A 27261-nucleotide genomic window follows, 5' to 3' on the forward strand; every position below is an offset into this window, starting at 1 on the left:
TTGCAGTCACTTTCTTTACCATGCAGAAGTGCTTAAAGTGCCTGGTATTGCAGTCACTTTCTTTACCATGCAGAAGTGCTTAAAGTGCCTGGTATTGCGGTCACTTTCTTTACCATGCAGAAGTGCTTAAAGTGCCTGGTATTGCAGTCACCTTCTGTTTGGTGCCCCAGTGTTCCTTTGAGCACCACTTGCTCTTGATTACCATCTATGTTGTCAGGTTTAGGTATTTTCTGTGTTTAGAAATTTAACTTTATTTTCAGTTTCACTTACACCCTTGTCACTATAATGTGCAATATTCTTAACAGTCAGTGTATACGGTATTACACTTTTTCTCTTTGCTTCTCATTTGTATTTTATAAGACTATAGATTGGACTTGGAAGGTCTCAATGTTTCTTTTCACTTTTAGCTTTATATTATGCCTTTAAGAAAGTAATTTATAGTTTGTATTTGATTAATATTATGATAGAAGGCGCTATAGAGCTAGAATGATATTCTGGTAAAACTTACTATGGTGCTGTAATTTGTGGTAATCTATTGAGTTTTCTAGGACCTGTTTTGTCCTTAATATCATTGATGCTCCCAGCTTCAAGCGCACTGATAGTTTAGATGACTGGGAAATGGAGAAATCAATTACCTATAACACTTTTATTTGGCAATCAAAGTTTGATTATTGATAATCAGGATTTTCAAGCCAAGGTTATTGCCAATGATAGTTTTGGCTTTGAAGCAGGAAAAGAGATAATTAATGATTCTATAGTCATAAATCCAATTGACCTCCAGTTCAAAATATATGGTTTAAAGAAAAATTCCTTGGATTATGAGCTCTAATCACATTTAGCCAGCTTTTCAATTCAAAGGAGACCAAAAATTGCATGGAAGTAGAGGAATGAAGCATGGCTATGGGATCATTCTTTTATTCCTTTAATTCCCTTGTCTCCAGGGGTTTGACATTGATATCTTCATAAGTAAATCCAATGCTGTACTACTTCCATGAAATTTCCACTGGGATTTCCTGATATGTACATTCGAGGCTTCTTCTCTGTGTTTTTCGTTATCCAATTCTGGTGGGGGTAAATTCAAGCCTAGTATAAAGAATACATGCAATCTAAGAGCCAGTGATGTAGTAGTTAATGGGATCAATGAAGATTCAGCTGAGCATATTAGAGTAGTATCATTTGATTTAGAATTCTAATTTTCAAGAGTGTTTTAGAACTTTCACCATAGCTCAAAGTTCCAGAATCCCTGTACAGCTGATGTAATAATTTTTTACATACTAAGTACATTTTTGTTGTCCTCAATCATCACATTGTTATGATTGTGAAAATATTTGCCTTTTCATCCTTTAGAATAAGGAATGGTCTTTAACGGAGCTTTCACAGTCAGTGAAACCGTTAACGAGGTAGAGGAGTGAGGGGGAGAAGCTCTGCCCACTTTCCTATCAAAGACTTCAAAAGTGTCGTGAGCCATGAGTACTGTCATACAGTTGCATTCTATCCAAGACTGTTTAATCTTTTTTTGTACATTTTAATTTGAATGATTGATATTGGCTTCTTGATACTGGGACAAAGCAGGAATACAAGTGTAGGTTGGATACTGCATCAATTTATGGCTAAACTGGCAATAGCTCCACTCAGACTGTGTCCTTTGGGGCATGAATTTTTGTAATTAACCCCTTTTACCAAATTTAGTAGACCATGGACTTTTTGAGGAGCAGGAATGCTAAGCCATCTCTGGCATAATTCTTGGTAACTTCCGTGACAATGCTTTCGAGACTGTTTAAAACTGCGCTCCTCATCAATTTTGACATTGACTGGAGTTTCTGGGTACAGAATGCCTCACAACACAAAATTGATTCCTTCTGGAGTATGTTTTGTTTTGTGAAAAATTTTGTATTATGAGTCACATTTTACATGTAAATCGCCTAATTCGTTCCAAACCCTACAGAAAAATATTAAATTTTATAATAAAGCTACAGTATAACCACAGTGAAATACTATTCAGCCAAATATATTTGAACCATTCAATATGCCTAAACTAACTGTTGATATACCTGTAAATTAAGTATTTATTAGAACATAATGCAATAATAAAGGCAAAATAATACAATACATACAGTACAATACTGTACACATACAAAATATACAGTAACATATGTACAGTACTATTATAGTTACCCTTACTGTAAAGAGATACATTTTCTATTGTGAACCTATTTTCTTTCTTTCTTCTCTTTATGAAGGTTGACTTTTATTCTTGGCCTGGCGAGCAAATCTCTTTTCTTATCATGAGAAGTTTTTCGCAATGTCGGTCAGAAAAATCTTTGCATCTCGTTTTGCAGTGAGAAAATTTTGTAAGCACATTCTTTCATGAAGAGAGGTATGACTGTATACATCCCTGACTTGGTCTTGGGTGGTATGGTTCACGAGGAGAGAGAATTTGTATCTACATCAGAGAGTTTTTGATCTCTGCACTCCATGTGCTGGAAGGTTTTCCTCGTAAAACGTCAAAGATGAGTGAACCAAGAAGTGCTTTTCCTTCCGTATATCATCCATGTAGGCCCTCGATGTCTCTTTGAGGGAGTTGGTGGCTAAAACTACTTCTCTTCCAGTGTCCCGAGAACTGGTGACCCCAGTAATGGGTGACACCAGAGGTTCAGTGGACATACTTAGGCGGGGTGGGGGGTGATCCCACTGATGATCTCCACATCACACCTAAGCAAAGAAAGCTGCTTGAGAAGGCTTAAGCCTCCGTGGAAGGGGAAGTGCTGAAGCTTAAAGGTAGTAAGAAGGCTCTAAAGGCCAGTCAAAGTGCTGACTTCTCAGTGCCAATCCCCCAGAGATTAGCTTCAGTACCATTCCCCTCTGCGATGCTCCTGTGCCTTTAATCCCGGGATCCGTGGCTCCCACACTCCCTGTACCAGTAACCCCAGTCCCATGTCTACATTACGAGAGCCAGAGAAAGTGTATACTGTACTGCTTCCCCTGTGACAGTGATGTTACTGTTGTGGTTCTTGTTGTACAGCAACTTCTTTGGCTCTCTCCTTGAGGGAACTTTGTCATTGATGGTTGCTCAGACAACTTCTCTGCTTCCTGAAAGTGAGGGGAAAGTTGGGAAGAGGGAGAGGTGACTTTACTCCTTTTCCTCATCCCCTTCTGATTTCAACCCTTTTTCAAAGAAAAAGTTAAAGTCAGGAAGGCTAGCCAAGCGGGCTAGTGAGGGGTCGTGCATTTTTCTAGGCCATGACCCTATGCTCCTTGGGACAGTGATCATAGCCTCATGCTTCTGGTTTCATACTCTGGGACCCGTGGCCACGAGGTTCAGGATTGAGATACTTTCTCGCCTTTTGTCGCGATCTGCGGATCATGATAAATTGGTAAAATTTGCATGCTGATAGATACAGCAGCGGTGAGTCTTTCCACATACTGTCGCATCAGCAAGCTCAAAGTAGTAGGGTTACCTTTCTGTCCAGACGGTACTTCTAGTTCTACGTTAGCAAGTCTTCTCAACCTCCTTTCCTTGTTGGAGAAGCTTGTTCCTCAGAGGAGTCACAGGCATCTCCACCAGAGATCCCTTCAGTGGTGTTGGAGGATTGCTGGCTGGCCTCCAGAGTTCTCTCATGTTCTAGTGGGACAGAAGGTATGGGCCAATCATTCCTTGTTTCTGGACAAAAGAAACCTTACCAGAGAGACTCCCACCTCCACACATTTAATTGTGGTCGCATCAAGCGTGTGGTCAGAGTAAGTGTATTGGCATCAAAGCTTTAAAGTTGGAGCCTTCCAAGAATGGTTATAGGAACCACTTGGTAGTGTTGATAAGCAACAACAATGTCTTAGTAACCTATGTCGACAAGTAAAGGGGCACTTTGCAAGTCAACAAAACAGAAGTACATCTTGGCAATAATTCTCAGTGCAGAGGTATCAGTCAGTTTCATCTTGGGAAGCTTATTTTTTTCCACAGTTCAGTCTAATTCGTTGAGTGTAGATCATGTTAGGCCGGGATAGATGTGAGAGAGGCAAAAGAACATGCTACGAATAGAAGTGAATGGCGAGCAATTTTAACTTAGTTCCTAAAAGTAATGGCAGTAGGGAAGTCAGCATGTGAAGTTTCATATTTATAACATTTGGTAAGTATCTATATAATATTAAATAGAGAAGGACCACCCACACTAACTAATTTGGCATTACATTGAAATTCAGGCAGTAGAAGTGTAGAAAATTCATTGTTGACTTCAGTGACAGATTCCTTGGTAATTGATATTACTCTGTTGCTTCAGGCAATCCCAAGATATTGTAAATATCAATATGCATTGAAATATGATCTGTTAATCATACGTCAGTTTCGTATGTTTTAAATTTTGTAATGTAGTTTGAATATTTTCAAATTTAAATAATTTTATTATTTTTTTAGATGTTCCGATGTAGAATATTTTCTTATTAAAAGGTTTATGGTATTTAGAGGCTTCATTGATTCTGATAAGTGATTGGGCTAGTAAACTGCCGTTGCTTTTTACTATGCACATAATTATACTATAGATTTGAAGTAAAGTTTTCTTGAAGCAAAGACTTTGAGTTTGAAGGTAATCTATTCAAATCATATAATATTTCAGGAACATCTATTGGTAGAAGTGATTATGTAATCTGATATCTTCAATATTTGAGAATTGTTTTGTGTTGGAGAGGGTACATTTAGTAATTTTTTTAGTTTAATATAAATTGTTTCATGGGTACAATAGTAGGAACATCAGTAACTTTTCAGAAATATAGTTTTACTATATTCATATGAATGACAAGCCTCATACTTTGCAATGCCTTTATTTCCTTTCTTGGTATAGAGACCAACTTTCAAATTGGTAATTATAAACATGCTCAGTAATAGTTACATGGTAAGGTGGAGGTCCTCCCTTTGGGGAATGCCACCCATTGTCACCTACCTTATATCTCTCACTTCTTAATACCATCTGATCAAATCAGACATGATGTTGTGGGTCTATTGATGGAAGACTATGAATACCTATTTAAATATTCACCTTTCACTGCCTTTCATCTTAGCCATCAGTATTTTTTTTTTTATCTAGCAATTATTTTCAAAACAGCTGTGCAAATGTCATCTGTAAATTATTGATTCACTGGTTTTCTTATTGCTTATTTTGTAGTTTTACCACTACAGTATAGTGATGTCAATCATGTCAATTTCTTGACTTTTGATTTGTTTCTAAGCATTTACAAACCTTTTGTCCTTTAAAAAGGGAGATGATTTCAGCACTAGGTTAGAGGCTCCATCCCTCCAACTCTCGATAGCGCTCTACTTTGAATTTTTGCCCGCAATGAGTATTGATGTACTGTTGCATGCTTGAGCAAACTTTCTCATTTTTTTCTTGCAGGAAGAGAATTCAGTCTGTTGATTGTTGTAATGGATGTGAAGTAAGAGATTCATACTTGCTGGGAAGAGGGAGGACGTTGCAACCAGATTGTTTGTAAACCAGCTGTATTATATTTTAGATCCACAATGTGTGCTGTAGAGATGCATGATTGTTTGCATTCACCACCATGTGTCTGAGTGTAGGTCATGGCCTCTTGTGCAGTGGCAAGCATATTACTTGAGATGGAGGAAAAGAGTTAAGCCTTGTCAAGGGTCAGTCTTGCCAACGTCCAAGGAGAAGGAGACACCAAAAAAAAAAAATCTTTCACTTCTTTCGCCTCCTCATTGAGTGCGTTTACTATCGCCACTCCTGTGCATACTCCGCTAGCTGGGTCCCCTGGGAGTATGCTTGGAACTAGGAGACCTGGGATCTACATCAGCAGGCTTTTCATGTTCTGTTGGCGTATGGTGTTTCTCCATTGTTCGGACTGTGCACGGCTCCCCAGGTCTTCATTTGGGTGCTCACCTTGGTAGCAGCTTGGGCCCACTTGTAAGGGATATGTCTGTTGATATATCTTGACAGTTGGGTAATTCTGATATGCTCAGCTAGGCAGTTGCTACAGGATCGAGACCGGATTTTTCACATTTTCTAAAGATCTGGAAATTGTGATAAACTGGGAGATGTCGAATCTCATACCCAAGCATAGGTACTCGGCTTGCTGATAGGCATGACAGCAGTGATTTTTGCCGTCAGATGATTGCATCACTAAACCCAAAGAGGTAGCTCAACTATTTCTATCCAAGACAGAAGTCCCATCTCGCAGCTGGCATAGTCTTCTCGGCCACCTTTCCTTACAGGAGAAACCTGTTCCACACAGGCACCTCTACCAGAGATCTCTTCTGTAGTGTTTGAAACATCACTGGTCAGCTGCGAGGGATCACCCGTTCCTTCCTATTCCAGTGGGATAGGAGGCTCTGAGAGATCTTACTGGGTGGCTGAACGAGGGAACCCTCACCAGTGGAGTCCCACTTGACTCAACACCTTCGGAAATGTAACTTCTCAGATGCGTAGAAGGAGAGATGGAGCGTACACCTGAACGACCTGGTCATCTCGGATTTGGTCCTGGGAAGAAATACATCTGCACATCAATGTCCTTGAAATACTTTCTTGTGGAGCAAACATTTCAAGAATGTTTGGGGTTGGCGCTCAGTATTGTTCACGAGTGTTGTAATAGAAATGATGAACGACACCACCACCAAAATGGCTGACAAATAGGGTAAGAGGAAAGTACAAGCAGACACTCAGTTGCTAGAGGCACATTGTAAAGTTGAAGTTGTATCTACATCACTGTGTATCGGTGAGGCTTTTGGCCCATGGGGTTCTCTTGCGATTGACCAATTTGCTTTGCTGCTAAACAGGAAGTTCACCGTGTTTAGTTCCCGTGTTCCCTACTCATGGACCGTGTTCGAAGATGCCTTCCAACACCCATGGAATCACCTGGACGTGTATGCCTTTCCTACGTTCAACCTGATCTGTCTACTAATGAACTGATTGTTGATTACTCAGGACTCAGGATGGCCCAGGTACCTCTCAGATTGCCTCATGCCTAGTGATATCCTAATCTGACAGCACTTCTAGTTGAGGTCCCGAGAGAACTACCCCAATGGTCCACACTCCCCTGTCCGCCGCACTTTCAGAGGTACCACCAATCCGTGAAGTCGATGAAACCATGGTTGGTGGCTATCCAGCATCTCCTCTAAGTGAAAGGCTTTTCACTAGGCACTGTACAGGAGATAGGGGAGTACCTGTGGCTGTCCTCTGTAGCTGTTTTTCAGGGAAGTGGGCCATCATCTGCGATTGGTATCATAGAAGTGATATTTCTCCGATCATAGTAACCCTAGTGCAGATCAGTTTTCCGTTTTCCTTTGCTGAGTAAAATGCCTCTCATTCATGGCTGTCAAAGGCTACTGCTCAGCCTGGATTATATTCTTTTGACTGAAGGTATAAACCTTTCCTCCTCATGGGAGTTGTCTATACTTAAGAATTTGTGCAGTCTTGCTCACCCTGTGACCTCAAACCCCATAAGTGGATGTGATCCTATATTGAGCGTTTGAGAAGGTTGTCAAACAGAGATTTGAGTCGAAGACTGATTTTTGCTAACCTTAGCATCATTGAAGCGAGTAGATGAGTTGTGTGATCTGTCTTATTTAAGTCATCCATGCTGAGGGTTAGAAGCAGTTTTTTCTTTTTTTCATGGCCAAAACCAAGAGCCCTTCTGTGCATGACTCCAGGTTCAAGACCTATCCATTCTCTCTCTCGGGAATTTCAGTAAGATCTTCTCTATTGAGCTTTCATTGAGTGAGAGGTAATAGCAGCTTTGAATCAAGTCAAGATCACAAATACAGTACCGACTTGATTGAAAATAAAAGTTGGATGGATGATTGGATAGAAGTCACTAGTGAGTCATCTCTCCTAAGTAGACACTCAGCATCAGTACAAGAATTAAGGTGTTTTGCTTATATGAACCAAAAACTGTTTTCAAGTCTTCATATTTTGCATATTATTATTATCATTAATAGTCAAGCTATAACCCTATTTGGAAAAACGGAATGCTATAATCCCAAGGGCTCCAACAAGGAAAAATTGCCGAATGAGGAAAGGAAACAAGGAAATAAATAAACGACTAGAGAAGTAATAAACAAATAAAATTTAATATTTTATAGTTTTTTCTCATATAAACTAAAAAAAAAAGTGAGAGAACTCTACCTCAAGACAGTGGAAGACCATGGTATGGAGGCTATAGGACCATCCAAGACAAGCTAAAGTCTCTCTTTTACCCTTACCAAGAGGAAAGTAGCCACTGAACAATTACATTGCAGTAGTTAACACCTTAAGCAAAGAAGAATTGATTGGTGATCTCAGTGTTGTCATGAGTATAAGGACAGAGGAGAATATGGAAAGAATAAGCCAGACTATTCGGTGTATATGTAGGCAAAGGGAAATTGAGCCGTAACCATAGAGAGGGATCCAACGTAATACTGTCTAGCTAGTCAAAGGACCCAATAACTCTAGTGTTACTATCTCAGCAGCTAGCTAGTTCCCTGGCCAACCTACTACCTAATATGTACTGTACTCTATCTTGTCCTCCCAACCCTTTCCGTTGGTACATAATCCTCTGATCCAGAGAGTAAAAATTTAAGAGCAATACCATTCACATGGACCATTTTCCATGAGGGATTTCTCACCACCCGTATTTTTATTACTAGAATTTTGAAACTTCTCTCTCCAAATATACTTGTAATAAAGGCATTGCTTAGTAATAGGGTAATAGATTAGGTTTAAACAAAACACTGATTTTTTTTTTATTTTATGCAAGTCAAGTTATAGAAAAAATTCCATACTCTGTACATTACCTTCAAACCTGCCACTGTCTTCAGAGCAAATTTCAGATACACTAGAAGTTTAGATAGTATATAGGTTATTACATATAACATACTTGCTACTAACAATGCATACTTAGGGATAAGGAACTTAAGTTAACAGGTATCATGTGATGTTTTTACCAGGTATCATGTGATGCTCTCTGAGTGAATGTATAATTTTTATTAGTTTGTATATTTAGTGTTATTATAATACACCAGTCAAAGAGGAAGTAAATCATACTCTGAACATTGCAAAGGTATTTGGATTTTTTAAAGCAATGCTGTATTTAATCTTAACTGATATGGCTTCTTTAATGTAATACCAGAATTGTAATATTGAGAGTGGCAGTAAATGAAATAATAAGAATGTGACCTGAACAGATATTCCATTAATTTTGGGATATAGTATTGGGGGAGGAGAGTGTTTTCATATTTGAAGTTGTGTATCAGCCTAGGTATACTCTGTGTGATTCTTTAAAATTTTATTCAAGTACTTTACAAATGTTGCTTGTAAGTGTTTGAACTTAATTTAGTCTATCATTCAAGGGCCAAATTGAATTGATTGAAATAAGATTTTTATTAACGGTAAATTTTTCAATATAAACCCATTACTGTACTCTGATATACCTTATTCATCCTTGTCCAAATACTCCTAAGCATTCGTTTCCTAGAAGAATAAAAGAAGACTTGCTACTCTTAGTCAGTTCGTGCATGCATACACGGTTCCCATAGGTCCCTGCTGGTAGACTGGACAAATTATTTTATAGTCTGCTAGTTATAAAAGAACAGAGGAGAAAGGAATAAGGACTTGTAATGCAGTGGGTATGTAAGGGAAAAAAAAGGAATTTTGTCCATTTAAATTTTTTATTTCATCATTAATCCCCTTATGAGGGAGAGAAATGATTTACTGCCATCCATGTGCATAAATTAAACATAGGAACTTCCAGAATCAATTAGTTTCAGGTGGTAGATAAGGAAATATACAAAACTTGAAAGGCATTGAGGATTAATAATGACTCATTAATTGGATAGGATCTTTGTTGATAATGGATAGCATTTATACATTCTTAGATTTGAAGAAAGCTCATTTACCCATGCTGTTAGGTAAAGAGGTGAATGACATAAAAAAATTAATGAAAATTTTATGCCATGTAGGAAAGTTTATATGATATGGACTGAGGAGAGAATTTAGATGAATTTCCTGAGCCTATATCTATAGTAGAGTATGGTAAAATTTGACTGGCTTCAACTAAGGAGAATGAGGAGAGAGAGGTGTGGATGATATAAGTTAGGAAATGGGATCTGACTCCTCCAGGTACTGCCCTTTGAGACTAAAGTTGTCATGATTTATTTCTAAAATTATAGATGCCGACAGTGTCCTTACATGTATTATTATTATTATTGTTATTATTATTATTATTATTATTATTATTATTATTATTATTATTATTATTATTATTATTATTACTAGCTAAGCTACAACCCTAGTTGGAGAAGCAAGATGCTATAAGCCCAAGGGCTCCAATAGGGAAAAATAGCCCAGTAAGGAAAGGAAATAAGGAGATAAACAATATAAGAAGTAATGAACAATTAAAATTAATTATTTAAAAAACAATAACATTTAAGCAGGTATTTCATATAAACTATAAAAATACTTATGTCAGCCTGTTCAACATAAAGCATTTGCTGCAAATTTGAAATTTTTGAAGGTCCACTGATTGAACTACCCGCTTAAGAAGAACATTATGCACAGTTCATTCAGCACACCATAACTCTTTGGTAAAAATTTAATTCTTTATTCTTCTGTTGATGCAATCATCCATGATAAAAACATTTTGGTAAAAAAAACGATGCCAAGATTTTGAGATTTTAAGTCTTTACTCAAATTTTATCATACAGTAGAATCTCACAGTAAGACTAATACGGGGATAGGGCTGTTCGTTATCTCTTGATTGTCAGTTAGATTTAAGATATGTTTCCCAAAGCATAAAGTCAAGTAAAAAGATGCCAAATTGTATACAGAAGTACTATGTAGGCCCAACACCTAGGATAGCATTAAAAAGAGGAGCTTAGATTGAAACACTTGTTTTTCACCCTTGGAGGTCAGAATTGAGGAAAATTAATTAAATCAAACTCATGTAAAAAAGGATTATAACTATTGATACTAGTATCTTTTAGTAAAGTGTATGAAAACTGTGGCAGTCTATAACATACTGGTATTTCTGCTTATGATACAGTTGATAAGTAAGCGGTTGGGAATGTGATAAGGTTATATGGAGTTAGAAGGTTGTTGCAAGCATTGAAGAGTTTATACATAGGCAGTAAAGCATGTATTAGGATAGGAAAAGAAGTGAGTGGGTGGTTTCCAGTGAGAATGGGGCTGAGACTGGGATGTGTGATGTTGCCATGGTTGTTCATTTTGTTTGTTGTGAGAGAGGTGATTGCTCGAGTGTTTGGTCAAAGATTGAAACTGATTGATGACAGTGATCATGAGTGGAAGGTGAATCAGTTGTAGTTTGCAGATGATACTGTATTGGTTGCAGACTTGGAGAAGCTGGGTGGATTAGTGACAGTTTGGAAGGGTGTGTCAGAGAAAGAAGTTTAGAGTTAATAAGGTTAAGAATAAGGTTATGAGAGGCATGAGAAAGGAAGGTGGTGCTAAGTTGAATGTCATGTTGAATGGAGAGTTACCTGAGGAAATAGATCAGTTTAAGTACTTGGTGTCTGTTGTTGCTGCAGATGGAAGGGAAGCAGATGTAAGTTAGAGAGTGAATGAAGGATGTAAATTGTTGGGGGCAGTGAAAGGAGTGGTAAAGAATAGAGGGTTATAAATAAATTTAGAGAGTTTTGTAAAAGAAAGCGATTGGACCAACTGTGATGCATGGATCGAAGTTGTGGGAATGCAAGTGACAGAGAGACAGAAGTGGAATGTGTTCGAGATTAAATGTCTGAGGAGTATGGCTAGTGTATTTCGATTAGATAGGGTTAGGACGAAGTAATGAGGGTAAGAACGGGTGTAAGAAATGAATTAGCAGCTACTGTCGATATGAGTGTGTTGAGGTGGTTTGGCCGGCAGAGAGAATGGAAAATGGCTGTCTGCTGAAGAATGTGATGAATGCAAGAGTTGATTGGAGAAGTACAACAGGAAGGCCAAGGTTTGAGTGGATGGATGGAGTGAAGAAAGCTCTAGAGTCTAGATGATAGGACGATAGATGTGAGATGGGCAAAAGAGCGTGCTAGAAATAGGTGTGAATGGTGAGCGATTGTGACACAGTTCCAATAGGCCCTGCTGTTTCCTTCAGTCACCTTGGTAACCTCTGAATAGCAGTAGAGGATTCAGCATATATAGCTTCATTTGTGGTGGATAAAGGGGAGCTTGGGCTGTGACACCCTGTCAGCACAAACTAAGCTCAGCTAAATCCCTCGTCAGGCTGGGTGGAACGAAGAGAAGTAAAGTCACCTTTTATGTTCGCTACTCTCCAAAATTGGGGAAAGTGCCTTGGTAGATCGGTAGATTTCTGCAATATTTATTATCAAAAGTTTTAAATATATTTGGAAATCATATATGCTATATATGCCATTTCCAAACTTATTCAAAACATATTATAATGAATATTGCAGAAATACCACTGTGTTATATAAATATATACCCCATTTATCATACACTTTACGAAATGGTATTTATGTCTTTAGTTATCAATTGGATTTATAAATGTATTTGTTTGTTTGTTCGTTGTGATTGAAGATGAAACATAAACAAGACAATGGCTTCCTTTTTGGGTGTTGTATTTGGATAAGTATAGTCCAGTGTATAGTTGGCATTATATAGTTTATTTTGAATTTCAAAATAAGAAAACTGTTTTGGAATTGTATGTACGCATATCCTCGATAGCAGTAGCTTAAAAACAGCTGATAGTGTTTACATTTTCTGAGATGGGCTCAAATAGAAAAAAAATCTATTTCTTTAATATTGAATTATTTCTTACATCAGCATATCCTCGATCGTGCTAGCTTGGTGGTAATAGGGAGGAGTATGAATGTTGTGCTATTTGTAAATTGTAATAAGCAGTTAGCAGTGCATATAGTCAGACCTTACCATTCGAGTGTTTGATATGTGTAAATTGAATTTTTCATGGGAGGGCCCTGTATTTTATAAAGCAATGTTTATGGGTATTTATTCACAATTTTATGACAACAAATACAGAAAATGTCTTGATTGAATTGACAAAAAGTCATTATTGTATTACTAAAGGGTTTGAGAATTCACTTACATCAAGGTATCAGTCTCAACTTTGTCTTCCCTGTTCTGATGAGTACAATGCAGTACTGTATTTGGTCTGATATAAACTCAATGTTTTTATGACTTGCCAGTTAAGTTGAATGTTTACTGAAGAGAGAGAGAGAGAGAGAAAAAAAAAACAAGTTATGTAATTCCAAATAGAGTACGTACACAGTAGCATAACAGCAGAGAGTAAGTTGAAACTGACAATATTATATTAATTCCTTGTATTTTCTATTTAGTGTTAATGTAACTGTGAATGCTTTTTTGTATTTGGTGTTGTATAACTTTGAATACTATTACATTTGTGTTTGGTGTAACTTTAAACACTATTACTTTACTCTCAAGGCTGTGATACACAAGATTTTAATAGTTATAGAATCCTGGATGGTCATTAAGGGCAGCAATTATTCAAGGTTTTCAGCATTTGCTGATGACTGTTACCTAATCCTTTAGATAATAAGGTCGAGCTGTATAAGTGAAGTTGCAGATGGAGATTCCCTTAATAAGGAAGGGGAACTGTATGTAGGATTTTAAACCATTGAAACTTTTATTTTGTCTTTTGTTTTATCATTCATTAATTTTTTTTTTATGTCGCCTTTAATCCAGTAGGGGGATTCAAAGTCTTGGGCACTTTCTTCCTTAATTCCAAGGTGTCCATCTGTTATGCTCTATTTAAAGGTCTGCATTTTTCTATATTTACTGCTTTCTTGACTGAGTTTCTTTCATCTTTTTTCCTTGCATATTTGAACAATCTCATTTTCAAAATCTAGTCCATTTTCTTTTTTAATTTCCATATTCCTATGGCTAAGTAGTTTATGTACATAGGAGTTTTTGCTTTGGTCGTCTACTAATGGTTTTTTATTTACCAGTTTTGTAGCAATATTTTCTCCCATCATGCAAACTTGCTTTTTTTTCACGGCTCTTTCCCCACCTAGTCCAGTGTGTAATCAAGGTAGCAGAAATGTGTTAGGGCAGTAAAATGGAAGTTAGATCACATTCTTATTATTTTTTTTCTACTTAGTAATATAGTGAGATAACGGCTCTTTTGACTGTGTGTGTCTGAGCAATGGTGTAATGTTCCTTTACAGTGACCAAAAGCCTTCGTTGGATTCTCCTTTATTTGATGCTGCGAATGTTCTGTCGGACTTCTAATAGGTTCTAGCACATGGTGTTGGTGAACCCTGTTATGAGCTCTTAAATACATCATTGAATGTTAATTTGCCACCATTGTCTGAAGAGGAAACTTAGATGTGTATGAGTTGACACTCATTTTATTGCAGAAAGAGAAGAAAATGTTCTAAAGATTGCATTATACTGATCTCGTTTGGCCTACTTTAAACTGGAGCCTGTTTTTAAATTGGAAATTAGGCTACTTGTAATAATGTAGTGCTGAATGTATGTGATTAAAAAATGAAAGTGAAACTTTTATATTATACATGAAACAGTATTTTTATAAGCTATACAGTATGTAGTTTTAGGTTTAGCATATCGTGAAATGAATTGATCTTACCTGCATTTCAAAGTTATGTAAATGCCCAGAAATTGTGCATGATTTGTGTATAATTTATCAGTGAAATGCATCTTTTTTTATTGTGCTGAAGAAAAGATGTATTGTTAGAAACATTAAGTGTGGATATTTGTGCACAAAGGAACACCTTTAACCAACCAAGGTCCAAGTGACCAACAATAGAATATTCCAAACATCGACAGTTTACCCCTACTGTATTTTAATTTTGCCTTGTGTTTTTACCATTTCTGTACCCCACCCAACTTTAGTTTCTCCAGACGATTCATCAAGACACACGTGCATATCCTTCAAGCTAAGAGAAAAGCATTTGGGCATGTAATGGATCTGGTCACAATACAAGGCAGTATTATTTGCACATCCAAGCTATATTAGATAGAAAACAATTGAAGTGCACGAATTTGGCAGTAAGGGGTATTGAAAGTGATATGTCATTTTGTGCTTCTTTGTTGAAGGAAAATTTCCAGAATTGACATCAGTCGTTTGTCACTTCTTGGATTATCATCATTTCTGGAGCACTGGCTTGCAATGGTTAATCTATTGTTTATTGTGCTATGGACTCACTAAAAGAATAGAGTTTAACCGCTTTTATGATGAAGTGCAGATATATCTTACCTTCATGTTGAGAGGTATGATATTGCCAGAATTGAGCACTCTTAGTTTCGCGACGAATGAACTTCAGTGGTATTTCTCGTGAAAAGTTCCTAAGCGAAGTAATCAAGAACCAAATGAAGCATTTATATTTAGAATCTCTTGCTTTAATTTAAATGTCAGTATTATGTTATATTTAGGATATCATTGCATGTTGTATGAGTTGTCTTTTTATTTATTGATTTTTTTTATTATATTTATCTTAAGTAACTAGATTAACAAAATAATCTAGCACTTATTATTTTAGGGAGACAAGATTGCTTTAATTACCCATGGCTTGTGAATGATGGACCATGCTAAAGAAAGCATTGACAAGAATGATTTGTGTTTTTGTGTTTCTGTAATAAAGTTGAAAAGTACTAGCCTCTTATCATTCTTTTGCTTGTGTGTATCTTAAATTTCTGTTTTTTTCTTTTTTTTTTTTTGTGAAAGGTTGGAACAAGCTCTGTACAAATAATTGGAAATTAATAATTGCTGAATCAAAATGCAGTACTATGTTAATCATTTTGGCAATTTTTCACAAGAAATTTAACTTTGTTCTTAATCACTTGTTAAGTAATTTGTATGCTTACAAATAATATTTCGATAGAAATGAATGTGTAATTTCAAAGAGAAAATGTTTCAACAAAAACCAAAAGATATGTTTAAGAATTTAGCTGGCTATCCAAAATTGTGGTTTAAAATGTCACCACAATTTCAGTAGCCATGCAATAACCCTTTGCATTCACAGTGAGATATTTTTCATTTTATAAGCATTATGATGCTTGCATAGATGCATTAAATGAACCATTTGATGTTTCATATATATGAATCACTACATTGAAGCTGCAGTGCACTGAGCTTTTAGTAGTTTTTGCAACATTGGGTGGAAAATGAGAATGTGACATCAAAATGTTAAAATGTTCAGTGGTGATTGATTAGTTTTCATGGTTGAAAGTAACTTATTACTAATGCAGGGTTGTTTAGGTAGGGTCTTTTACGTTTTATTTGATTTTATTATTTTTTTATTTCTAATGTAGATGTTGTACAAAACAATGTTTTTGCTGAGGGTTATTGTGTGTTTGATGGGGATTAAGTATTGCTCTCTTGCTTTTACTGGTTTAGTGGGCAACACTAAACTTGTATACTCTATTCAGAGACTTCCCCTTTATTGTTTTTTATATCTTGAATATGAACAGCCTCCTTGAATAGTACATGTGTTCATGGCGGTGAGTTTAATTTTAAAGTTTAAATATTTTTTAAATTAAATAACTGAAGAGGAGACTCCTTAGTTCCCAAGATTTCAGAACAGGGAAGAATTTATAGATACTGCAATATTTGTTGTGTAATAATTTCTTGATCCCCTGTAATTCAATATATTCTCAAGTGCTTTCTGCCAATCACTGGAATAGGCGAGAGAGAAAAGAAAGAATATTGCTGAAAATTAACTTTCAACTTTTAAGATTTTGTTCTGGTTTACTATTCTTGGCTTCTGGTAAGATGTTATTTGGAGGTGATACTAAAGTATACCAATGATAATATTGTAGGTATGCATGATTTATATTTAATAGTTATTTACGCATTTTGGAAATTGATATCATGTTTTAATGTGTGATTTTGAGGTATTTCATCATCTTTATTAGTACTTCATTGGATCCAAGACAACATTGGTAGAAACAGACCAAAGGAAAATAAATCTGTATCTTGAATGTACAGTAAATAATACAAAATTGAGTCTGGCTCTCTAGCAAGTTTACTGTACCCTTGCCTCAGAAAATTAATAGATCTGTATCATGTACAACAACTTTCCATAGGTTGTTTTGTTAAAACATTATTACTTACTTTTCAAGTGATCAGATATGCAGAAATTATTTCCATTGTAATACAGTTTCAGCCATTTGTTATTTCATTATAATTTTTATTGTGTTATTTTCTTTAGGAATACTTTTATGTTGACCTCTTCTTACCTATATTTGATGGTCAATAATAAACAAAGGGATAAATAAAACGGTCAGAGGGAGATTGTCTTCATATTTAAATGGGAAAAAGTTAAACAGCCAGTGATATGATAATTAATGCAGTTACATTGTACATAAAATATGATAAATGAGAAAATTCTATGGAGTTTTGTTAGGATTTGTTTGCGGAACATTACAAAGAAGGAAAAGATGATGTGTCATGAAATCCAACATATCAAGTTACTTGAAAATTGAATCTTAAAAATTTCATGAGAGTTTGGCAATGGTAAAAAAATCTGTAACTATAATAGAAAATTATTATAGAGGAGAATGTGAGCCATTGACTATGCTGAGCAAACCTTTAATATCATCAGCAGCTTTAGAACAATTTCAATGAAAGACTTAGTAAAATTTGCATTCTTTACCATTGGAACATTGATAACATTTTGTGTAGTGCAGTGGAAGTGCTGAATTGAGGTAAAAGCCTCTCAAAAATTTGTTACCAAAACTCCAGTGTGGTGTTTATTCATAAGTTAAAGGTATTGGAAGCTGGATATATCCCAGTTAAGGAGTTGATAACAGTACTATATCATCAAAAAGAGGATAAGTATTATAAGTATTACCACCAAAAAGAACAGACTTCACTTCTAATGAATGGGTGAAATTATTGTCAAAGTTTAAGAGAGTAGAATAAAAGAAAAAAAAGGGCTTATTTTAGTCATAGGAAAGTCAATACACGTGTGCTTGTTCCACAATTGTCAAACATAGCCTCCTCTCTCTACTAAAACTGTACTTGTATCAAGGTTTGTGCACTTAGTTTTGAAACCATATTTTCCATTCACTTGTAAGTTGTGCTGGTTTGCTTTCAAGCTACAATAAAAGCTCCTAATAAAATGTAAGAAAATTCACCTTTGTCAGTGATAGAGAGTCTACAAGGTCTCTGTCATTATCTCCAAAGCATTGTTTTAGAACTTGTACGCCATTAACAAACTAGGACAGTTGTCAACGAGGAACTGAAATTAAGTTTTTGTTTTATTGTTTTAGAAAAGTGAGTAGAAATGTCTTGCCGAGTCGACAATATCTTGCATTGATATTCGTTATATACGTTAACACATCTGTTAAAGTTTAGTTTCGAATGAACTCTTTTGAGCTTTTGCAATTTTGTAAAACAGAAGATGGTATTGATTATGCTACGAAATGGCTGTATAACTGTTATATACACTATATAAGTTTTCACAAAAAGTCAGTGTGAAATTAATCTAATGAAGTTTGCCATATTAATTTTGCTTTACTTTCCATGATTTATCAATACATGCAGTATTGAGATTGAACAGTGAACTGTAGAAAAGCATAAAGGCCTGTTAGCCTTTGTTCTGTTTCAAAGCTTCATGGTAATTTGAGTCTTTTCTATTGGAATTATTCTAAGTACAGTTTGTTGCATAAAGTGAAGGAAACAGGAGCTAATATAATTGCACAAATCTTTATGAACTGCACAATGTTATAGTAATGTATAGATAATGGCCAGCTATATCTTAGTATTATCAACAGTATTTGCACCAGCTCAAAGTACCAGACTAAGTATTTTTATAGAGACATTCAATTGGAAGTCTTTTATATTATGGCAAAATTTTATATTTTGGGGGAAATCACTTTCTCAAATAGAGATTGTTTGTAGAACATAGATACTTTCATGTAAGTCAGGTGTGGCTGTTTAGGTTTAGTAACCTGATGAGGGCAGTATTAAGTGTTAACTGTTTTTTCGTATTGCATTTATTTGTGAGTAGATTGGCAATGATGTCTGCTGGAAATAGATGGGAAATACTGCATGTCAGTTGCCAAAGATTATGTACATGACTGATCTCAAATTGTTTTAAAGCATTCCAGTCAATAATAAACTGTGTAATTGTGCATTTTGTGTTGTCACTATATTCTACATTAATCTTTCTTAACACTTTGGTGACTGTTAAAAGGGTGGAAAAACCGTGCATGTGTAGCTCTCAGTTTGGTTGGGTTTGGCATTTTGAACTGCTTTTAAGATAATTGAATATGAAGGAACAAAGAACTGTACATTTTCTCATTGAATTCCTGTAACCAGTTGATGTTATAAACTTTGACTTTGGAAAGGTCATTTTATGGTATGCTTCTTTTTTTAATATATATTTTTGGGGTGCATTAATATACATTATTCTCAGTAGGGTTTAGTTTTGATTCTTACGATGTGAAAATATTGGAATTAATTGAACGCCTGGTAATTGTTAATCAAATAGGCATGCATACTGTATTGAGGATTAGATTCTCAACATAAGAATGCCATATATTTTTGTATAAGAAAAGGAAATGATTTCAAGGTACATCAGATGGTACTTTAAATCTATATAAACCTCTAAGGTCTAAATGCTTTCTCATCTTTCCTTGTAGTATTACTTCATTTGCAGACTTCATACTAAAATTTTGACTTCTTCTTACTGGTGCATGTGTGCTTTCCAAACTGAAATCCAGGACTTCATAGGCAAATTATTAGAAATGCTTTTATTGAAGTGGAAAGTTTTAAATTGTTTTAAATCTTGTTTTTGAGTTTCATGGTAGTTTCATTCCCTAGAAGAATAGAATAATGACTGGATTACAAATGATTGATAGCTTATATTCATTAGATATACTTGAGGATTGCCACTTGAAAATGGTTGATTGAATGTCAAAAGGAAGTGAGTTCTGAACCTAGTAATTGTATTTTCAATACAGGTTCGAGGTAATATGTTCGCCCTTTGTATTTGTCATGCTTCTTTAATGCCGTGCCGTCCATGGAATTGATGTTATGTGCAATTCTGACTTAGCTTGCAGAATGTGACGTGATATAGGTTGCTCTATTGTTTAGCACTAATACCGGTCAGCTTCTCAAAATCTTTAGCTATTTTCCATACCTCCGCTTTGAAGAATATCCTTTCTTAAAAACATATTTCAATTTCTTCCATTTCTGTTAGTCTTGTAAGAGGTGGGTCTTAGCATGGATGCCTTTTCAAGATTAAGGGTATACTTTTGGGTGGAAGGAGTACTTACCTATGGCACCTCTTAAATTGTAAATACTGTACCTAAGTGAACAATTGTAACCTTAGAGGTCTAGTTCACAATGCGTATCTTTACTTCTAATGTCTTGTATAATGTTTGGAGGTACTACTGTAATCATCATCAGCTACTTAATAAAGCAGTCCAGCTTCTTAAGGGAGTACATCGTTCCTTGTTATTGAATGAGGGCTTGCTTTTTCATTACTGTATCATAAGAGTTGCACTTCTCTATAACTCTTTCTGAGTGTTAATGCTTCATGGCAATTTCAAGTATAGAGATGTAAATAGATGTAATTTTTCAATAGTCATTTAAGTTGCATAGCTGTGAGTAATGGTTATGTGTTGCCCGTATAGCACAGCATTTTTTTCCCTGATTCATAAGAACACAGAATACATTGTGGGTTAAGATTAATAAAAAAAAAAACCAGGGTAAAAATAAAAAAGCCACGCAAATGCTTGCCTTTTAGCCAAGACGTTTGAATAGGGATTTGCTTTTGTTTTGTTTCTTATTTATTACTGATGTAAATGTGAAAAGATAAATTAAGTTATTAGAAAACTTTGTTCGGCTTTATAAAAGCTAGTGGAAGACTTGATTCGTGTATTGCAAGGTCTCATCATGTGCAACAGAGCAATGTCCTTGGACACTGATTCTTGAGGTTTTTATATAGAAGAGATAGGAAATGAATTTGTCAGATAAGTCTATTGGTTTCAGTTGTAACTCTTAGGCATTGTTATTATTAAATCGGAAATAAACAGCATTGTCATTTTATGGTGCTCTGAGTTTTACTGCTTATTAGAAATAGAGGTCATTATATGTGACGTTTGTTTTTGAATAAACACTTATAAATAGAGGAAAAAGGGATAAAGAAGCCTATTCTTTAACAAGAGGTTGTAGAACTGATACAGGGATGAAGTGATATGTGTTACAAGTATTTGCTATTGTAGAAGTTAAATGACTTGAAATATTGTAATATTGTATTTTAGATTGGTTGAAATTATAAGATAATAATTTGATTTTCTCTTGGATGTGATAGCCTTTTTTTGAATTTATAAGTGCTTAGAGTACAAAAAAATACTAATCAGCACTAATATGTAGTTCAGAATTTACAGTATTTTTGGCTGAATTGTTCACCCGAAATAAGCGCATAGTTATTTTGCTTGTTTTTTCAAAAGCTTGAGTGGAAGTAAACTGCCTCAGATAGTTTAACAGTAGATTATATTAATTCTTGTAGCACTTGATATCTTGATATCATAATCCTCAGGGACTGAAGATGAAATTTATTTTGTCTTTATTTTCATTTATTAAATTTTCTATGTCTTTCAGCATCAGGAATATAATATTCCAAATGCACTAAAAAAGGTTATTGTCATCCTTTAAAGTTATGTACTACAGTATTTAATTTTTATCTAATTTTTTTTATTTACAATATTAGAAATAGATTTTAATGTCTTATGCCGTTTAAATTTCTGCTGGCATTGAAATAAACATGAAAAACTAAAGCACTGTCAGTTTATTGAATATTTGTAATTGATATAATGAGAATATAATTGCTTTTCTTTCATTCCCTCAAAGATGTTGTACAACCAATCTTTTATGTTCCTTTGAAGAGAAACCATTATCTTACAAAGAATTAAGCCTTCACATGAAGTGGATTTCTATAAATTAAGCCTTCACATGAAGTGGATTTCTATAAGGTTTCGGTACATATCTCTGAGATATGATTTAAAAAAAATTATGTATTGCACTTCTTTGTTTAGATAATTATGCGAAGTGTTTAATTTTCATAATAAACAACATTTCACTGTTAATGATGATTTCTTTGGTGTGTGGCTGTTGAATGTATGTTTTATTATCAGTTTAAAAACTCACATGTATTTTGTGTCTGTGCCAAATGTAGCTTCTTTATTGTATATTAGTTACTGGAGTATGATGTAAGACAAGGAAGTGTTTCATTATTACAGTATGTATTATGATTACTTGCTAATTTTTAAAGACTGTTTACGATGATTATTATCATTACTCTTGTTTTATGATATTCTTTAATTTTTTTTTATGGAAACTTTTGCACCTTATTTTTTTATGTTCATAGTGTATCCTTTGGTGGAATGTAATATGTAACATGATGCACTGTAACTTGAAATAAACAGTGATTCACAGGCATGCTCTTCTAACCTTATCTCCTGAAGTAATTTTAATTGAAAAGGATAAGATATGTATTTTCGGAAAATAAACTTAGGAAGGCTCACGGGTATAAAAAATGGTTTTGTGGTGAGCTTATATGCAGCATTTGCTTGGAGGATAGAGATTTTAAATGTCAGTCACAAGCAGTAGAAACAAGTCAACAGAGTTTTAATTTACTTAATTTTTCTTTTTTCCTTGTGTTAATTTGTGGTAGTTTTTATACCACTTTGTATTGGATATTAGTCTATCCTTTCAGCAAAAAGCTGCTCGAGTTTTCATCCCTCTGTTGACTTGTATCATCTTGCTAACAAGTGGGTAGAGGGTAACCTGGTAACCTGCATGTTGTATATACAATACAATAATTTATATATGTAATTATATACAAATGAAAAATTTATTTCAATGAAGGTTGTCCTTGGTTACCCAATGGTAGAATTGCTTTGAAGAGCTGTATCATGTCACAAGTTACATTGAATAAACAGGGTAAGTTATTACAGCTGCTCAAAGCAATATTTTAGGATGAGGTAACTGATTGACACCCATCTCCCCACTTGAGCCCTGCCATTTACTACCCTTACGACCGCCATGGTAAAATGAGAGCCTCATTGCTCTTTTGTGAATTTCAATAATATCCATTCATCAAATTAAGTTACCTGAAGGATGTTATTGAAATCAAACTCATCTGGATTGTTATAAAAGTGACCACCAGCACTGACATGCGAATCCTGCGTTACCCATACATTTTTCATCATTTGCATTAAGTTCGTCCCATGTGACCCTATAGTTAGCATTTGCCTAAAGAATTTAAGGTAGATTGAAATTATTGATTTATGTCTATTTCTTGTTTGGGTATTTGCCCTGTCCTTGCAGTGATGGCTATTAGTAGTAAAAATACTCACTCCCCCCATTTGTCCTTTTAATAATTTTTATTAAATCATCCTAAGAGTAGTATTTTTAGGAAAGGGAAATTATTTTTATAAAATTGCTTTGTTAATATTTATGTAACCATGCAGCTGATAAAAGCTTTACTTTTATCATCTTGAGTTCACAGCTAAAGAGCTATTGTCTTTGCTTATACTGTAGTTTGAAGTCTAAATAGTGCTGGTGATCATTTTTTATTAATTAGAGGTGATGGTATTGGTTGTAAAGGCTAGTGATGATGGCAGGCAATGCTACTGCGTGCTGTGTTGTGACTGACACATTTCTCTCTCCTCTCACAGAATGCCCCTATACAACGATACCGATTATCCTGACATCTTGGAAAATCTACCAGATACTGACTTCACTGATATCAACCTTGACTTTCTTCAAACCAACTTCATGAAGCCCCAGTAAAAATCAGAAGATTTTTAAAGATATCTTACTGTATATAAGCATTGTTTGCTGGATAGCCTTGCTTTGAATATTTTAGGATTGCCTTTAATAGGATTCTGCATTTAAAAGCGCGAAGAAGAGGCGTGTTTCCAGAGGATGATGTGTAACCATAGTGTCTTAGGGATTTGTATAACATTACGTGAATATGAAGGCATTGTAACAGTAAGTGTAGGAATCACCTTTCTCATAGACCTTTTGAAAATGTTTGGAGGATATTAGAAATACAGCCTCATGTTTTTGATTGAATTTTGGCAGTTATTATTGCAAATAATTCTGTGTCTTTAAATGATTTGTATAATTGAATATTGTATGTGTAGTTGTTTAGGCAAATTATATTTATTTTCTAAATGGGCTGGAAAAAATTATGCACTATGTGTTAGATGCTGTGACATGTATTTCTAGCTTTTCTTTTATCACCAGTCTGATAAAATGTTTTTTTAGTGTTCTGAATAACTGCAGGGTAATATCCACCTCACCCCCATGATTTTGCACTTAAAAAAAAAACAGCTTCCTGTATTATTACATTGATCACTGTTTGCTCTTCCAAGATCTATGGCATGTCGTACAATTTTACACTTCCCTAATACCGTATCATAGTAGCTTATGTTACAATAAGGGAAATAATCATAAGATCCAATTCTTTGTAGTTGAAGTTCAATTTGGATATGTCCTACTTTCCACCTTGTGGTGTGGAGTTTGTCATGATTTTAGCGGTCTTCAAAAACACCATGATACTTTTTGCTTCTATTGCTTAAACTGGTAGCAGCAAAAACTTGCACTTACTCCAAATACTTCATGCTTTGTAAATGGTATCTGTATACCTCACAGTTTGCTTCAAGCAAGAAAAATGGGGTTATAAAATAGCTTGTCCATCTCTTTGGTAAGGTAATGAATGCAGCATTAGCTAAAAAAATGGTTTCATCTATAGTAGCGTTTAATCGTGTACATTTTTAAATGGTTATTTTGAGTAAAGAACTATAATTAAAGAGTATAATGCACAGTACCGTTTCATATGGGATGTAAATGGATTGCATGATTCCTCTGTAATTTTCAACAACAGATCTACTAGATTTTGTATTTTTCTTTCTCACTTAAAGTTCTTAGGGGATATCCTTGTTAAATGCATTATGAAAATTACTCGTTCTGTTTGCCATTGTTGTTCCACATATACTGTATTAGAATTGAGTCGTGCATTAATATGGTGAAAGAAAATTTCTAACTTTTCCAGTTAAATTAAGCAAGTGTAGTGGGAAAATGGGGACATTTATGTACGATTTAGTAGTTGAATTACTCTACTGTATCGGTCTAATACATATCCATACATGAAGTTATCATCCAAATTATTCTGCATTTTACACTACATCTGAATCGCATTTGGGTGAATACTGTGGTAAATCTCCTATTGCTGGATTTGGTTATAAATTGGGATCTATTTTTGAGATGCATGATATAAAATATTAATTAAAAACTTTGGTGTGATTAGGAAATTCAAAGCCAGTCAGATTATATTATTAGAATTAAATCTTAATTTTGCGGAGGCTGACTGAACTACACTACACAAAGGATATTTTTGGTAGTACAAGAGTACAATTCTGTCCATTAAGTAAACTAGGTAAAAAAAGATTCTTTGCATAATATAAGGCACCAGTAACATGTATTAGCATAGTTTATTTTAGTATGGCAAAAGTTGTGCTTCAAAGCTACATCTGCAATAACTTGGAACTAGGTTTTTTTATGTAAGTATGGTACAAGTTATGTAAGATTTAGGTTGTATATCCAGTATGAAGTCATTTACACTGTAAATGTCTATACACACAAATTGATGATGTTACTGTGGATTATGAGATTGGAATCGCAAACCTTTTTGTTAAACTATTGATTCACTAGCAGATTACAGCCCACGGAAAATATTCATATGAAATTGATGAAAACGTTCTGTGTGTAAATATTGAAAAGGTTGAGATATAATTTAATGTACTGTGTGAAATGGCTGAGATTCGGTAAGTACAGTACTGTGAATTTAAACTGCAAAGCTTTCATGTAGTGTACACTATGTTTTGTGTTGAATGATATATCTCCATATTAGTTGTTGTGGAGAACAGCGCTGTCATACTCATATTCAATATACTTTAATGTTTTTGAGCAATCTAGGAAGCAGTTGGTCACAATGTTTTTTATCACCTCGGTTAGTGTGTATAGACAGTCATTTTTAGATTCTTTAACATTTGGAGATTACTTGTTTTGTTAGAATTCATAGATTTAATTTTATTGTTGATCTTGAAGAGTTTTCCCATAATCATATTTTCTTTCTTTTTTTAAAGTTGTTACATGTTCAAGATGTATTGGATTTGAAAAGCAAGTCTGATAATGATACATTTAAACAATTGCTTCTTTGACTTCCACTATTAAGATGCATATATATAGTACAGTATAGATTTAATTTTTTTTTTGCATGATAGTTTAACACTGACGTTCGCAAGCTTGCAAGACTCGTTAATGTTAGTCAGATAGTTTGCATATATCATTTTGAACAGAATAGCCTTTCATGAGAAAAATATATTTCATATTTTGTAATTCGGTGATTTTATTAAAATGAAATCAATAGATTTCCTCCCTCTTTTTTTCCTTGCAACAAATATGATGATTGTAGTGCTCGTTAGTAGATGTATGCAAATAGCATTACAAATCATGGTACCTTTCTTCATTAAAGAAAACTCCCTTATAGTTAACTTGACCAATTGAAAATGTATCTTGAAACTCATTGTCTCCAAAAACATTGTAGTGTAATTATTGAGACCAATGGTAGCATTGATAGACATGTACACATGCTGTTCTTCCTTTATGACATATTAGTATGGGATAAGATAAATTAATGTAATATATTCTTTGTACCTTAAAAGTACCTAAGGAAAATTTTGCGTAACATGAGAAGGCTTTCTTACTACCATAGTCATGAAAAGGAAATAAACAGACAAATTGGCAACTGGTGTATATAGGAATTCATGTGCATTTTTTGTCTACTTAGGTAAACAAGTTGTGGAACAGCGATACAAGTTTATTACCAGCGATTATGGCAATTATATTTCAGGAAGTTATATGTAGCTATGTGATCTAATGTTAGGAAGATGTGTCGTAGATAAGGGAGCAGGAGTTTAACCTTGAAATTTTGTTAGAGCCATGAAAGTACCAGATAGTTTCAGCTTATCATGACCTGATCAGGTAAGTGAGCATCAAGTACAGTTTATGAAAATGGTAAATATATATTTTTCTTAGTTACTGTAGATTGTGTTAGTAGAAATTGGGAACAAGATTCATATCTACAAATATCAACTTGAGATGTTGGGTGTTGTGCAAGGCTCAAACTTGGAAATTTTTTATTTCATTCTTGTCTATATCCAATACACTTGTCGTTTCCTCTATGGACATGCACTATGAGAGTTGAAATCCTGTCGCGGTTCTCTGGTTAAA

At 34.7% G+C, this 27261-nt stretch overlaps 1 protein-coding gene across 9 annotated transcripts in view; it reads left to right on the plus strand.

Annotated features, from left to right (window-relative positions):
- The window catches only part of Stat92E (Signal transducer and transcription activator Stat92E), a 124976-nt gene extending 100114 nt beyond the window's left edge, over positions 1 to 24862 (plus strand). For 8 of the 9 annotated variants that reach the window (XM_068361033.1, XM_068361030.1, XM_068361031.1 and 5 more), the window contains one exon: positions 23640 to 24862. In XM_068361033.1, coding sequence (XP_068217134.1) covers positions 23640 to 23754 — 115 coding nt within the window. In that variant the 3' untranslated portion in view covers positions 23755 to 24862. Of the gene's footprint in view, positions 1 to 14152; positions 22395 to 23639 lie in introns of those variants that run through there. The other variant, XM_068361027.1, reaches the window with a different exon arrangement.
- The last annotated feature ends 2399 nt before the right edge of the window (positions 24863 to 27261 follow it).

Source organism: Palaemon carinicauda, chromosome 37 (genome assembly GCF_036898095.1).
Source record: "Palaemon carinicauda isolate YSFRI2023 chromosome 37, ASM3689809v2, whole genome shotgun sequence".
Lineage (NCBI taxonomy): Eukaryota > Metazoa > Arthropoda > Malacostraca > Decapoda > Palaemonidae > Palaemon > Palaemon carinicauda.